Source organism: Carcharhinus amblyrhynchos, chromosome 9, assembly GCF_965287045.1.
Source record: "Carcharhinus amblyrhynchos chromosome 9, sCarAmb.v2.hapA, whole genome shotgun sequence".
NCBI classification, from domain to species: Eukaryota; Metazoa; Chordata; class Chondrichthyes; order Carcharhiniformes; family Carcharhinidae; genus Carcharhinus; species Carcharhinus amblyrhynchos.
Window position 1 is genome coordinate 53053386 of NC_137332.1, and position 13789 is coordinate 53067174.

At 41.9% G+C, this 13789-nt stretch overlaps 1 protein-coding gene across 2 annotated transcripts in view; it reads left to right on the forward strand.

Moving 5' to 3' along the window:
• Positions 1-13789, forward strand: part of firrm (fignl1 interacting regulator of recombination and mitosis) — a 49871-nt gene that overhangs the window by 25129 nt on the left and 10953 nt on the right. For both annotated transcript variants that reach the window (XM_080195642.1, XM_080195643.1), the window contains exons 14-17: positions 1537-1619; positions 1889-1940; positions 5318-5407; positions 12634-12819. In XM_080195642.1, the coding sequence (XP_080051768.1) occupies positions 1537-1619; positions 1889-1940; positions 5318-5407; positions 12634-12819 (411 nt within the window). The remainder of the gene's footprint in view (positions 1-1536; positions 1620-1888; positions 1941-5317; positions 5408-12633; positions 12820-13789) is intronic.

The following is a 13789-nucleotide window of genomic DNA, read 5'->3' on the forward strand; positions in this document are numbered from 1 at the left end:
CTGCACTCTTACTTTCGGCAACCGATGCCCGAGGATTCCAAGGTCTTGTTGAGTATCCACCTCTCTCAATTTGCACCTCTCAAGTAATAATCTATCTTCCCATTATTGCTACTGGGGTGAATAACCTCACATTTATCCACATTATACTACATCTGCCATGCAGATGCCCACACACTCAGCCTGTCCAAATCATGCTGCAGCATCTTTCCATTCTCCTCACAGCTCACCCTCCCACCCAACTCCTGATAGAAGTCTACAAGATTATGAGAGGCAGGTACAGAGTGGATAGTCAGAAGCTTTTTCCCAGGGTGGAAGAGCCATACTAGGAGGCACAGGTTTAAGGTGCGAGGGGTGAAGGTTTAAATGAGATGTATGAGGCAGATTTTTTACACAGAGTACAGTGGGTACCTGGAACTTGCTGAGGGGGAAGATAGTGGAAGCAGATGTGGTAGTGACTTTTAAGGGGCATCTTGACAAATACATGAATAGAATGGGAATAGAGGGATATGGTCCCCGGAAGGGTAGGGGGTTTTAGTTTAGTCGGGCAGCATGTTCAGTGCAGGCTTGGAGGGCCGAAGGGCCTGTTCCTGTGCTGTAATTTTCTTTGTTCTTTGTATCATCTGCAAATTTGGAGATAAAACATTCAGCTCCCTCTTCCAAATCATTAACATAAAATGTGAACAATTGGGGTCCTAGCACAGATCCTGCGGAATCCCACTAGTCACTGCCAATCAGAAAAAGACCCATTTATGCCAACTCTTTGCTTTTTATCTGCTAACCAACTTGCTATTCATCTCAAGACATTACCTGCAATCCCATGTGCTTTAACTTTACAAAGTAGCCTGTCAAAAGCCTTCTGAAAGTCTAAATAAACTGCATCCACTAGTTCTCCTTGGTCAATTTTACTAGTTACATCCTCAAATAATTCCAATAGATTCGTCAAACATCATTTCCCTTTTGTAAATCCATGCTAACTTTGTCTGATTGTACTGCTGCCTTCCAAATGCCGAATTATGAAATCCTTGATAATAGACTGTAGCAACTTCCCCAGTAACGATGTTAGGCTCACTGGTCTATAGTTCCCTGTTTTCTCTCTCCCTTCCTTATTGAATGGCGGGCTTACGTTAACTACCCTCCAATCTGTAGGAACTATTCCAGTGTCCGAAGAATTTTGGAAAATAACCACCAATAGATCTTCTATTTCTGGGGCTGATTCCTTAAGAACTCTGGGATGAAGATTATCAGGATCTGAAGATTTATCCCCCTTCAATCCCTTCAATTTCCACGAAAGCATTTCTCTACTAATGCTGATTTCCTTCAGCTCCTGGTTAAAACATTTCTGACAGCACTCCTGATACATTATTCATATCTTCCTTTGTAAAGACTAAAGCAAAGTATGAACCTGCTTTAAAAAATTGAGAATAGTTTAAAAATAAAAAAAAATTGTTTTCAGTTAAGTATTTCAGTACAACATAATCAGTAAATATTCTCCTGAAATTTGTGATTATGATTACTGATCTGTGTTATTTATTGCAGGAATGCACCTTGTTGGATGCTGTACTCAGTCCTCATATGATAACTTCACTACTAGCTACAGATGCATGGTGTTTCCTTGCACGGTAGGTACTGAGTAGCAAAATGAAATATAATCAAATTTGTAATCTGCATCAATTTAAAGTTTAACTTACTTCTTGTGATGAAGGCTTACACAATGTATTTTAAGAAATTGGCCGTAGATTTGAATCCATAGACCTGAAGCAGATTGTTTATGGTGTTATACAACTCTTTTGGGACCAAAAATTATTTGTTGAAAGCTTAAATGTTTTGGCAGTTTTTTGGTGAAAGCATCCTATTCTGTGTTTGTTACATCATGTATTTTAATTTGCAGATATGGAAGTGCTGAACTTTGTGCTCATCACATCTCTCTCATTGCTCATCTGGTAAGCAACTAATGTTGAAATATTGTGCAGGATGTTGTAGCATTTTCAAAATATTTTTTCACAATTTAGTTTTGGCAACAGAAAACTGGTAGTTTGGTGTTAAAGTGGAATGCCATGATTGGTGGGGAGTAAACAATTGCTACTTTCCCCTGGAAGCTCATTAAAACTGACTTTCATCTGAACCGGGACTGCATTTAGGCCTTTGCAGTTAGCTGCAGTGTCCTTGGGGAAGGGCAGAGAAATTGATCAGGACTGCTGTTGGCTGCAGTCATGTCTAACAGGATTGGATGCAGCTGTATTCTTGCCAAGGTGGAAGAGCTTTCCTAACCTGTAAAGAATAGCCATTTGGGTGAGATGCTAGAGCTTGCCAATGGCACATGAAACCTGTACAACAAAGCATATCAGTGCCAGGGGAGGAGAATATTTGTGGAGAATGGAAAGCTATTTAAAGAGTTTGCCCAAAAATAAATTGATTTGAAGCATCTTCATTCATTCAACTTGCTCTTCATTTAGCTATCATCCATGGGGATTGGTATCTTTTATAATCTGGTTGCCAATTCAGCGCAACACTTGGAAGGCTAAATAACAGAGCCTGCCTGAACTGGAATACAGCTGCTCTCCACAGGCTGTCTTGAACGGAATCATAGAATCCCTACAGTGCAGGAGGAAGCCGTTTGGCCCATTGAGTCTGCATGAACCACAATTCCACCAAGCCCTATCTCCATAATCCGGCTAGTCCCCGTGACACTGAGGGGCAATGTACAATGGCCGATCAACCTAACCCACGCATCTTTGGACTGTGGGAGGAAACCGGAGCACTCGGAGGAAACCTGTGCAGACACAGGGAGAACATGCAAATTCCACACAGGCAGTGATCCAAGTTGGGAATCCAATTGGAATTAAACCGGGGTCTTCGCACAGTGAGGAAGCAGTGCCAATACCGTGCCAGCATGCTGCTCAAAAGTGAAAGTAAACAAGGATATATTCTCTTATATGGGAGATATTGTAAATAGTTATTTAATGTATTTTTTAGGATCTTTACCCTTCCCTCTGGCTGATTCTTTTCACAAATTACTGGAGAACTCAATTAAGCTTTTTCCTGGCCATCATACTGAGGTTCATATCATGTGGTATAAAGCAAAGAGGATAGAGACACGGTGATAAGCTCAAAGTGCCATCACCTTGCACATGATAGTACCACTAAACATATGTCAGATCCTCCAGTTATATGAATTAAGAATTAGTTACGAAGGTTAGAAATCAGAAGAATTACATTGTATTGCATGTTGTATAGAGGAAAATGTAAGTGTTTAAAACAGATTTCTTGTTCGTGACTCTAAGTTTAAAGGGTGTCCTATCATCAAGAAGAAATCCATTTTGCAAACTCATATTTTTCTGTCTACAGCCTGAAATTGTGACACAACTTTTGTTCAAATCATATTACATTCAGTTCTATTTCATTGAATTTGGCTCCTTAAAACTGTTTCCCCAGTCATCTCATAAAAATACATGAGTTACAATTTAGGAACAGGTCATTTAACTCGAGCAGTTCATGCTGGCATTAATCCTCCAAGTATTAAAACCAGAGGACATCCCCATTTTTTTCATCTGTGTCAAGTTTAATGTTGACAGTTTCTGCCTGAAGTACTAACTGTGAAGTGAATTTCGCGACTTGGACATTGTTCTATATAAGGACGTTTTCCCTGCTTTCTGTTCTAAGCAGCTTGCATATAATCATTATTGATCCTTCAATTACTGGAAACAATCTACTTGATGCCATTCTTTCAGAATTTTAAATATTTCTGTTATATTTCCCACAATCTTTGGTGGTTTAATTAAAAAAAAACTTTTTTTCAATTTTTTTGTATTTTTATTTCTTCATGGACACTATCCTAATGAAAGTGCATCAGGTTCTTTATCTAGTGTGAAGCCTAAGATTGTACACTGTTACATGAACTGCGGTCTTTTTAAGATTTAATTATGAAATGATTGTTACTTCTTGGCTTTTATATCTTGTAGCTCTAGAATTCTCTACTTCTTTGAGTACTTTCGTTCAGTATCATGATAGCTGATTTTTTTTATTACAATATCACACAAAAACTTTCAATTCCATTTGCCTCGTTTTTGACAGTTTTCCCCCACATAATCATATTCCTTTGCAACATCCTTTGGTCTTATAAAAAACAATATTGTCTTCTATTTTGGTATAACCTTCAAATGTAGACCACCAAGCCAAAATCCAAATTGGTGATATACACTGAAGTGGATACCACAACTCTCTACCAGCCACTCTGAAAACTGGATTTGGTTTTCTCTCTTTGATTTTAATCAACTTTGTTACTCACTCCCTAGTTTCATAAGAACATAAGAAATAGGAGCAGGAGTAGGCCAACTAGCCCTTCGAGCCTGCCCCGCCATTCAATAAGATCATGGCTGATCTGTTGTGGCTCAGTTCCACATTCCCGCCCTCTCCCCATAACCCATAATCCCCTCTCTCATCAAAAACCCATCAACCCGTGTCTTAAAAATATTTAGCGAGGCAGCCTCCACCACTTCAACGGGCAGAGAATTCCAGAGATTCACCACCCTTTGAGTGAAGAAGTTCCTCCTCAACTCTGTTCTAAACCGCCCCTCCTTTATCTTGAGGCTATGCCCCCTAGTCCTACTGTCCTTTCTGAGCAGGAAGAGTCTCTCCACCTCTATCCTATCCATCCCATTCATCATCTTATACGTCTCAATGAGATCTCCCCTCATTCTTCTAAACTCTAACGAGTACAAGCCTAATCTATTCAGCCTCTCCTCATAGCTCAACCCCCTCAACTCCGGTATCAGCCTAGTAAACCTCCTCTGCACTCCCTCCAAGGCTAAAATATCCTTGCGTAAGTACGGCGCCCAAAACTGCACACAGTACTCCATACCACTTAATATTCTCCAGTCGTCTTGCATGTGAAAGGTTTTCATAAAGTCCACGTGTCATACATTCACCGCATTTCCCCCATCCACTGAGGTTTGTCAATCACAGTCACCCCTTTTTAAATTTATGCTGGTTACTGGTTAATCTAGTTATATGCTAATTATATTCTTTGATTGAAGACTCTTCAATTTTTCCTTTCCATAGATAATAAACTTTCCTTTCTCTTATGGTGGATTAATTCCATATTCCAGCAGATTCATACTGTGAGCACTTAAAAGAGAGCCTGAGGTTGCTATGAAGTTTTAATAACTGCATTAAGGCTATACTTATATTTTGTGGAGAGGGTGCGGTGTTCCATCATGATGAGTATTGTAAATAGGAAGTAAATTATCACTTCAGGAGAACCTTATTCTAGTGTAGTGCATTTTTTTGGTTGACTGATGTATCGGATTTTCATTTTCAGGTAAAATCTTGTTGTGGAGAGTGCTACCAGCTGTCCCATTTATCCTTACTGCTCCGACGTATGCTTTTTCTCATGGCAGCGGACCATCAGGTTAGTCTGTAAAAGGGCAGGGCTGAAAATTATGCTGACTAACCTGTTGCCAAATTCAGGTAACACACCAGAATTTAGGCAATTTGGCAGTAATGACAAACTGCATGTATTTCAATGGATCTTACCAATAAACTGGGATGAGCTTTGAACAGTTATCATGTTGTGTGTAACCATGGAGTACGTGGCTCAGGACAAAACAGTCTAATGAGTCAGGGTTATATAGAAAGTGCTGCTACTTTTACTTTAGAACTAAGGGAACTTTGAGCAAACCATACCATCTTGTAAAGGAATTGCCAGAGTCTGACTGGAATTTTAACCATTACGGTAGATGTGGTTTATATGGACTTCAGCAAAGCGTTCGATAAGGTCCCCCATGCAAGGCTTATTGAGAATGAGAGGGGGCATGGGGTTGCTTTGTGGATCCAGAACTGGCTTGCCCACAGAAGGTAGAGAGTGGTTGTAGATGGGTCTTTTCCTGCATGGAGGTCGGTTATCAGTGAAGTGCCCCAGGGATCTGTTCTGAAACCCTTGCTGTTTGTGATTTTTATAAATGACCTGGATGAGGAAGTGGAGGGATGGGTTGGTAAGTTTGCCGAAGACACGAAGGTTGGAGGTGTTGTGGACAGTTTGGAGGGATGTCAGAAGTTGCAGCGTGACATAGATAGGATGCAAGACTGGGCGGAGAAGTGGCAGATGGACTTCAACCTGGATAAATGTGTAGTGGTACATTTTGGCAGGTCAAATGGGATGAAAGAATATAATATTAAGGGTAAGACTCTTAGCAGCGTGGAAGATCACTTTCTTGGGGTCCGGGTTCATAAGACTCTCAAATCGTTTTGCAGGTAGAGGATGTGGTTAAGAAGGAGTATGGTGTACTGGCCTTCATCAATCAAGGAATTGAGTTTAGGAGTCTGCAGCTTTATAAGACCTTGGTCAGACCCCACTTGGAGTACTGTGCTCAGTTTTGGTCGCCTCATTACAGGAAGGATGTGGAATCCATTAAAAGGATGCAGAGGAGATTTACAAGGATGTTGCCTGGATTGGGTGGCATGCCTTATGAGGATAGGTTGAGAGATCTTGGTCTTTTCTCCTTGGAGAGACAGGGGCTGAGAGGTGACCTGGTAGAGGCGTATAAGATGTTGAGAGGTATTAATTGGGTGGATTCTCAGAGGCTTTTTCCCAGGGCTGAAATGGCTGCCACAAGAAGTCACAGGCTTAGGTTGCTGGGAAGTAGGTATAAAGGAGATGTCAGGGGTAAGTTTTTCACTCAGAGTGGTGGGTGCATGGAATCGGCTGCCGTCGGTGGTGGTGGAGGCAAATTCGATAGGGTCTTTTAAGAGACTTCTGGATGAGTACATGGGACTTAATAGGATTGAGGGTTATAGGTAAGCTTTGTAGGTAGAGATATGATCGGGGCAATTTATGGGCCGAAGGGCCTGTTTGTGTTGTAGTTTTTCTATGTTCTATTGAGGATAATACTATCTCTCTGAACCTGATTACTTAAAATCTGTGAAGTAATTCATAATTGCAGTTCTGCGTTAGTGGCATTAATGAAGGTGAATAGTTTACTTGGTTTATTAGTGGCATCATGTGGCTGAAATAGATATTATGCTAGGATAAAGTAACTGGGAATATAAACTTATGTTATAGGCTGCAAGTCTTGCGTTGGGGAAGGGAATAAATCAGTAATTGCATGTTTGTGGCAATAATTTGTAACACATTTCACAAGTGCTGGGATTCTACTTTGGAAGCACCCCATCTCCATGAATTGTGTTCTGCTTCAGGGCATAGTGAAGAGTTGCACAGCCTTTGGATGGCAGATACATGTAAATGGCAGAGTTGGCACAGGATGGTGTTATCCCTCAAAAATTCTGTATCTTCTGTTTTCCCATCTGCTCTTGAACGTGCAGCAGTATTTCAAAATTATATAGAAACATAGGAGTCAGGAGCTATTTGGCCCTTCGAGCCTGCTCTGCCATTCATTATGATGATGGCCGATCATCCAACTCAATAGCCTAATCCTACTTTCTCTCCATAACCTTTGAACCCATTTGCCATAAGTGCTATATTTAGCTGCCTCTTGAATACATCCAATGTTTTGGCATCAACTACTTCCTGTGGTAATGAATTCCATAGGGTCACCATTCTTTGGGTGAAGAAATGTCTCGTCACCTCTGTCCTAAATGGTCTATCCTGAATTCTCAGACTGTGACCCCTGGTTCTGGAGTCTTCCACCATCGGGGATATCCTCCCTGCATCTACTCTGTCCAGTTCTGTTAGAATTTTATAAGTCTCTATGAGATCCCCCCCCTCCCCTCATTCATCTGAACTCCAGTGAAAACAATCCTTAACCTAGTCAGTCTGTCCTCATATATCAGTCACACCAAACCTGGAATCAGCCTGGTAAACTTTCGCTGCACTCCCTCAAAAGTAAGAATATCTTTTCTCAGAAAAGGAGACCAAAACTGCACACAATACTCTAGATGTGGCCTACCAAGACCCTGTACAATTGCAACAACACGTCCCTACTCCTGTATTCGAAACCTCTTGCAGTGAAGACCAACATACTATTTGCCTTCTTTACTGCTTGCTGAACCTGCACGCTTACAATTTGCAAGGACTACTCATCAAGGTGGAGGTACTTTGGTAAATAACACTGCTGGCTGAAAATGTTTGTGGGAACTTTGTGTATCTTGGGGTTCATTGCAGGTTTAAAAAAAAATTTTCACTTCTGCTCAGAAGCCCTTCTACATTCTGTCTTGCCCATGGAAAACATTGGAATCTGAAAGCAGCACATTGTTATTCTTAGGGGAATTGCTTGATAGAGCAGACGCAGCACGGTTTCGTTAAGGGGAAGTCGTGTCTGACAAACTTACTGGAGTTCTATGAGGATGTGTCTAGGGCGGTGGATAGAGGAGAGCCGGTGGATGTGGTCTGTCTTGATTTTCAGAAGGCGTTTGACAAGATACTTCACAAGAGGTTATTGCAGAAGGTCAGGGGACATGGAGTTGGGGGTAGGGTGTTAGCGTGGATAGAGGACTGGTTGTCAAATAGGAGGCGGAGAGTGGGGGTCAATGGGTGCTATTCGGATTGGCGGTTGGTGACTAGTGGAGTGCCTCAGGGGTCGGTGCTGGGGCCTCAGCTATTTACCATTTATATAGATGATCTGGAGGAGGGAACCGAGTGTATGGTGTCGAAATTTGCTGATGACACCAAGATTGGTGTAATGGCAAATTGTGCGGAGGGTGTGGAGAGTCTGCAGAAGGATCTAGATAGGCTGGGTGAATGGGCCAGGAACTGGCAAATGGAATTTAATGTTGGCAAGTGCGAGGTGGTCCACTTTGGTAGGAATAATGGTAGGAAGGATTATTACTTACGTGGAGAAAAACTGCAGCAGGCGACAGTGCAGAGGGACCTCGGGGTCCTTGTGTATAAGTCGCAAAAACCCAGCTTGCAGGTGCAGCAGGTGGTCAGGAAGGCGAATGGGATGCTGGCCTTCATAGCAAGGGGGATTGAATATAAAAGTAGGGAGGTCTTGCTGCGGCTATATAGGGCATTGGTGAGGCCGCAGCTGGAGTACTGTGTGCAGTTTTGGGTGCCGTACTTACGCAAGGATATTTTGGCCTTGGAGGGAGCGCAGAGGAGGTTTACTAGGCTGATGCCGGAGTTGAGGGGGTTGAGCTATGAGGAGAGGCTGAATAAACTAGGCTTGTACTCGTTAGAGTTTAGAAGAATGAGGGGAGATCTCATTGAGACGTATAAGATGATGAATGGGGTGGATAGGATAGAGGTGGAGAGACTCTTTCCGCTCAGAAAGGACAGTAGGACTAGGGGGCACAGCCTCAAGATAAAGGGGGAGCGGTTTAGAACGGAGTTGAGGAAGAACTTCTTCACTCAAAGGGTGGTGAATCTCTGGAATTCTCTGCCCGTTGAAGTGGTGGAGGCTACCTCACTAAATATTTTTAAGACGCGGGTTGATGGGTTTTTGATAAGAGAGGGGATTAAGGGTTATGGGGAGAGGGCGGGAATGTGGAACTGAGCCACGACAGATCAGCCGTGATCATATTGAATGGCGGGACAGGCTTGAGGGGCCAGATGGCCTACTCCTGCTCCTATTTCTTATGTTCTTATAATGGGAATTCTGTTTTCATTTTATGTATACGTCAGAAGAAATGCTGAGTTGGCAGTAAAGGTAGTCAGATTAATTAGACAACAGTGGAGAAGAGCCACACCATTCCGGCATGACCCATGCTTAAACCCAAGTGCACTTTCTGGGATCTTTGACAAATGTGCCTCAAAGACTACACGTCAGCCATTTGGCTTTGAAGGAGCTCCCTTTTTTCTGCAGCAAGGTTTTAAGCTTGAATACGTCTGACTGTGCCTTGGAGTATGTGCCATATACTGGAGCTTGACCAGTGGACTAATCAGCAGATATTGTTGTGGACCTGTTGTGGTCAAGGTCATGATTTCATTGAATTTTCTTGATACTAAAGAAGGAACAATTCTTCTCTAAATTAGCTGGGTTCCCAAGAGTGACATTGATGACACCCATGTTGCAATCAGGCCTTTCTGCATAAATGAATGTATCATGATTTCATTCCAATTACACTTAAGTGGTTTTGAACCATTGGGATTTGGTTAATGCAGGTAAATGAAATATACCCTGACTACAATGATATTTTCATTTATGAGAACTGATGTTTTAGAAGTATTCATAGATGGTTAGCTGTTGAATGAATAGTGATATTGTTTCCTGCCCTCGCTAGCAATAACAGTACAGAATCCCTGCATGATAACACTGAGCAAAGGCGCACTAAGAGCATGAGATTGAGATGGAATGCTAACAAGGAGGGTGCATGGGAGCTGTTGCTTCTGGGGCAGTGTGCGCAAATTGGCTGCAATATTTCCTATCATTAGAAGAGTAACTACATTTCAAAAGAACATAATTGGCTGCAAAGTGTTTTGGGATGTTCTTTTGTCTGATGAATATATCTGGAATGCACAACAGATTTCCAGCGAAACTCACATTCCATAAATGATTTAGAAAAATCAATGGAAATCACCCTCAAATCCTATATAGGAAAACGAGTAGGTCATTCAGTACCTTGAGTTCTGCATGGAGTTTGCACATTCTCCTTGTGTCTACGTGGGTTTCCTCTAGGTGCTCCAGTTTGCTTCCATAATCCTAACATGTGCAGGTTAGCTGAATTGGACATACTAAATTTGACTCTTAGTGTCTCAAGATGTGTGAGTTAGATGGATTAGCCATGGTAAATGTGTGGGTTACGGGAATAAGGAAGAGAGGCTGGGTAAAATATTTTGTCAGAGAGTGGGTGCAGACTTGATGGACCAAATTGCCTGTCCTGCACTGCAGGGATTCTGTGAGCCGGTTTTGCCATTTAGTTAGAACATAGCTGATCTGTATCTTAACTCTATTTTACAACTCGTTGTTCCATATTCCGTGATATTCTCACTAAACAAAAATCTATTAATCTTATTCTTCAAAATTTCAGTTGCTCTCGCATCCAGAATATTTTGGAGATAGTGCCCAGAATTCTCTGGCCATTCTCTGGCCTCTGCTGGCAAAAAAAGCGCCACCTCTGGCACCCCCTACTATACTCCTTATACACCAATGACTGTGCACCTAAATTCCCCTCCAATTCGATTTTCAAGTTTGCTGACGACGCCACCATAGTGGGTCAGATCTCAAACAATGCCGAGACAGAGTACAACAATGAGATAGAGAATCTGGTAAACTGATGAGACAACAATTATCTCTCTCTCAATGTCAACAAAACGAAGGAGATAGTCACTGAATTCAGGAAGTGTAAAGAAGAACATGCCCCTGTCTACATCAATGGGATGAAGTAGAAAGGGTCGAGAGCTTCAAATTTTTAGGTGTCCAGATCACCAACAACCTGTCCTGGACTCCCCATGCCAACACTATAGTTAAGAAAGCCCACCAATGCCTTTACTTTCTCAGAAGGAGGAGGAAATTTGGCATGTCAGTTATGACTCAGCAACTTCTAGAGATGCACTATAAAAAGTATTCTTTTTGGTTGTATCGCAGCATGGTATGGCTCCTGCTCTGCCCAAGGCTGCAAGAAACTATAGAAGGTCATGAATGTCGCCCAATCCATCACGCAAATCAGCCTCCCATCCATTGACTCTGTCTACATTTCCCGCTGCCTCAGCAAAGCAGCCGGCATAATTAAGGACCTCAAGCATCCCAGACATTCTCTGTTTCACTTTCTTCCTTCGGGATAAAGGTACAAAAGTCTGAGGTCACATACCAACTGACTCAAGAACAGCTGTTAGACTTTTGAATGGACTTGCTTTGCATTAAGTCGATCTTTCTTTACACTCTAGCTACCTCTGTAACACTACATTCTGCACTCTCTCATTTCCTTCTCTACGAACAGTATGTTTTGCCTGTATAGCACGCGAGAAACAATACTTTTCACTGTATGTTAATACATGTGACAATAATAAATCAAATCAAAAACACGTGGCTGGGAGGTTGGAGAATCTCGTCCAGATTGTTTCAGTTTTTCACTGCCCTTTTATGTGCAAAAGTGCTTCCAGATTTCACTCGAACATAGTTCTGATTTTAAAGTTGTGTCCTCCTGTTCTGGATTCCTTCACCATCGATACTGTGACAATTGTCCTTGACCAGAAACTGAACTGAATCAACCATATCTAGGCTACGAGAACAGGTCAGAAGTTAGGAATTCTGCAGTAACTCATCCTGATTCATCAAAACTTGACCATTACCTACAAGGTACATGTAAGGAATTTGATAGAATGCTCTCCACTTGCTTGGATCATGTAGCTCCAAAACACCATCAAGGTCAAAGCAAGCCTGTTTAATTGACATTCTATTCATCACCCAAAAAATTTACTTCCTCTACCACCAGTGCACAGTGATGGCCGTATGCATCATCTACAAATGCAATGTACCAATTTACCAAGATGCCTTCAAAGAAAAGGAAAAGAATGTAACAGGCAAATTAATTTTTTGTGGACTGTGTAGTATTTCCCTGGTCTCCTTTTGGTATTGTAAAAATAAGAATTTGCCTCCTAGGCTGAGGAAACTAAAGTCAATTACTGGTCAGATATATTGATTTATCTGTCAGCTGATCAGTTGTTCAGTAAGATTTGTGAGGACTTGCCTGAAAGCGTGCATTTTTTTTTGAGTCATCATATTCCTTTTGCTATATATACAGGTTGCATTTGTGGAGAAGTTTTCTCCCAAGGAGACGAGCAACTTATTGCTATGGCGACAAGTTAATATTAAAGCTCTACCCCCTGAGCTTCAGAAAACTGTCACTTCTGATGTCACCAGGACAGCAATCGACCAATGTCTGAAATGGCAGAGTAGCAAATATGCCTTGGGAGAACTGGAACAAGTGGTAAGATGTAATGTCCATTTTCATTAGAGGTGAACAAAGAACATATGGATTTTCTTGTCCTGCATTATAGTTGATGGAAAATTGCACCTATGTCTTGAATCCTGTGATGTTAATGTTTTTGGTTAAACTAAGTACACAGTACACTCCTGGAAACATGGATCTCCTGCTGCAGTAGGCAACTTCAGGACTGCTATACGCCCATTCCAGCCTTTGCCCTCCAGGTATCATGGCTCTTGTGCTCCACCATCTCCTTCAGTCCCCTTTCCCCATCCACTACTCAAGACAGAAGAGTCTACTTGCATTCCTGGTGATCTATTTCCAAAATACATGGGGCTGTTTTTGCCCAACTAACTAGTAGTGAGCAGCATATTAAGCTCATGTGGCATTCTGGCACAGTGGTTAGCTCTGCTGCCTCATAGCACCAGCAACCCAGGTTCAATTCCAGCTTCAGGTGACTGTGTGAAATTTGCATGTTCTCCCGTGTCAGTGTGGGTATTCTCCCGGGTGTTCCATTTTCCTCCCACACTCCAAAGATGTGTGGGTTAGGTTGATTGCCCCTTAATGCCAGAGGGATTAGCAGGGTAAATATTAGGGTTACAGAGACAGGGCGTGGGTGGGATTGTTGTCGGTACAGGCTCGATGGACTGTTTGGGCTCCTTTTGCACTATCGAGATTCTATGTTCGCTATTTCTCTTAATATACAATCTCACATTGGCCTGACAAATATGAAGTACTCAGCTTGCCTGACTTATGGTCAGAGTGGAGAGGAGCTCACCATCTAATTGCTAAAGAAAAATATAATAAACTAGAAAAGCCAATACTAACTCTCTTATGGTAGACTTGTGATTATGAATTTGTGCAGCCATTTTGGTCAGTAAACCAGGACTTACCTGAGACACAACCAAAATGCAGATGTTGATTTCAATAATACTTTAGTCCATTGCCCCACACAGCAGCTTAAGATTCATAC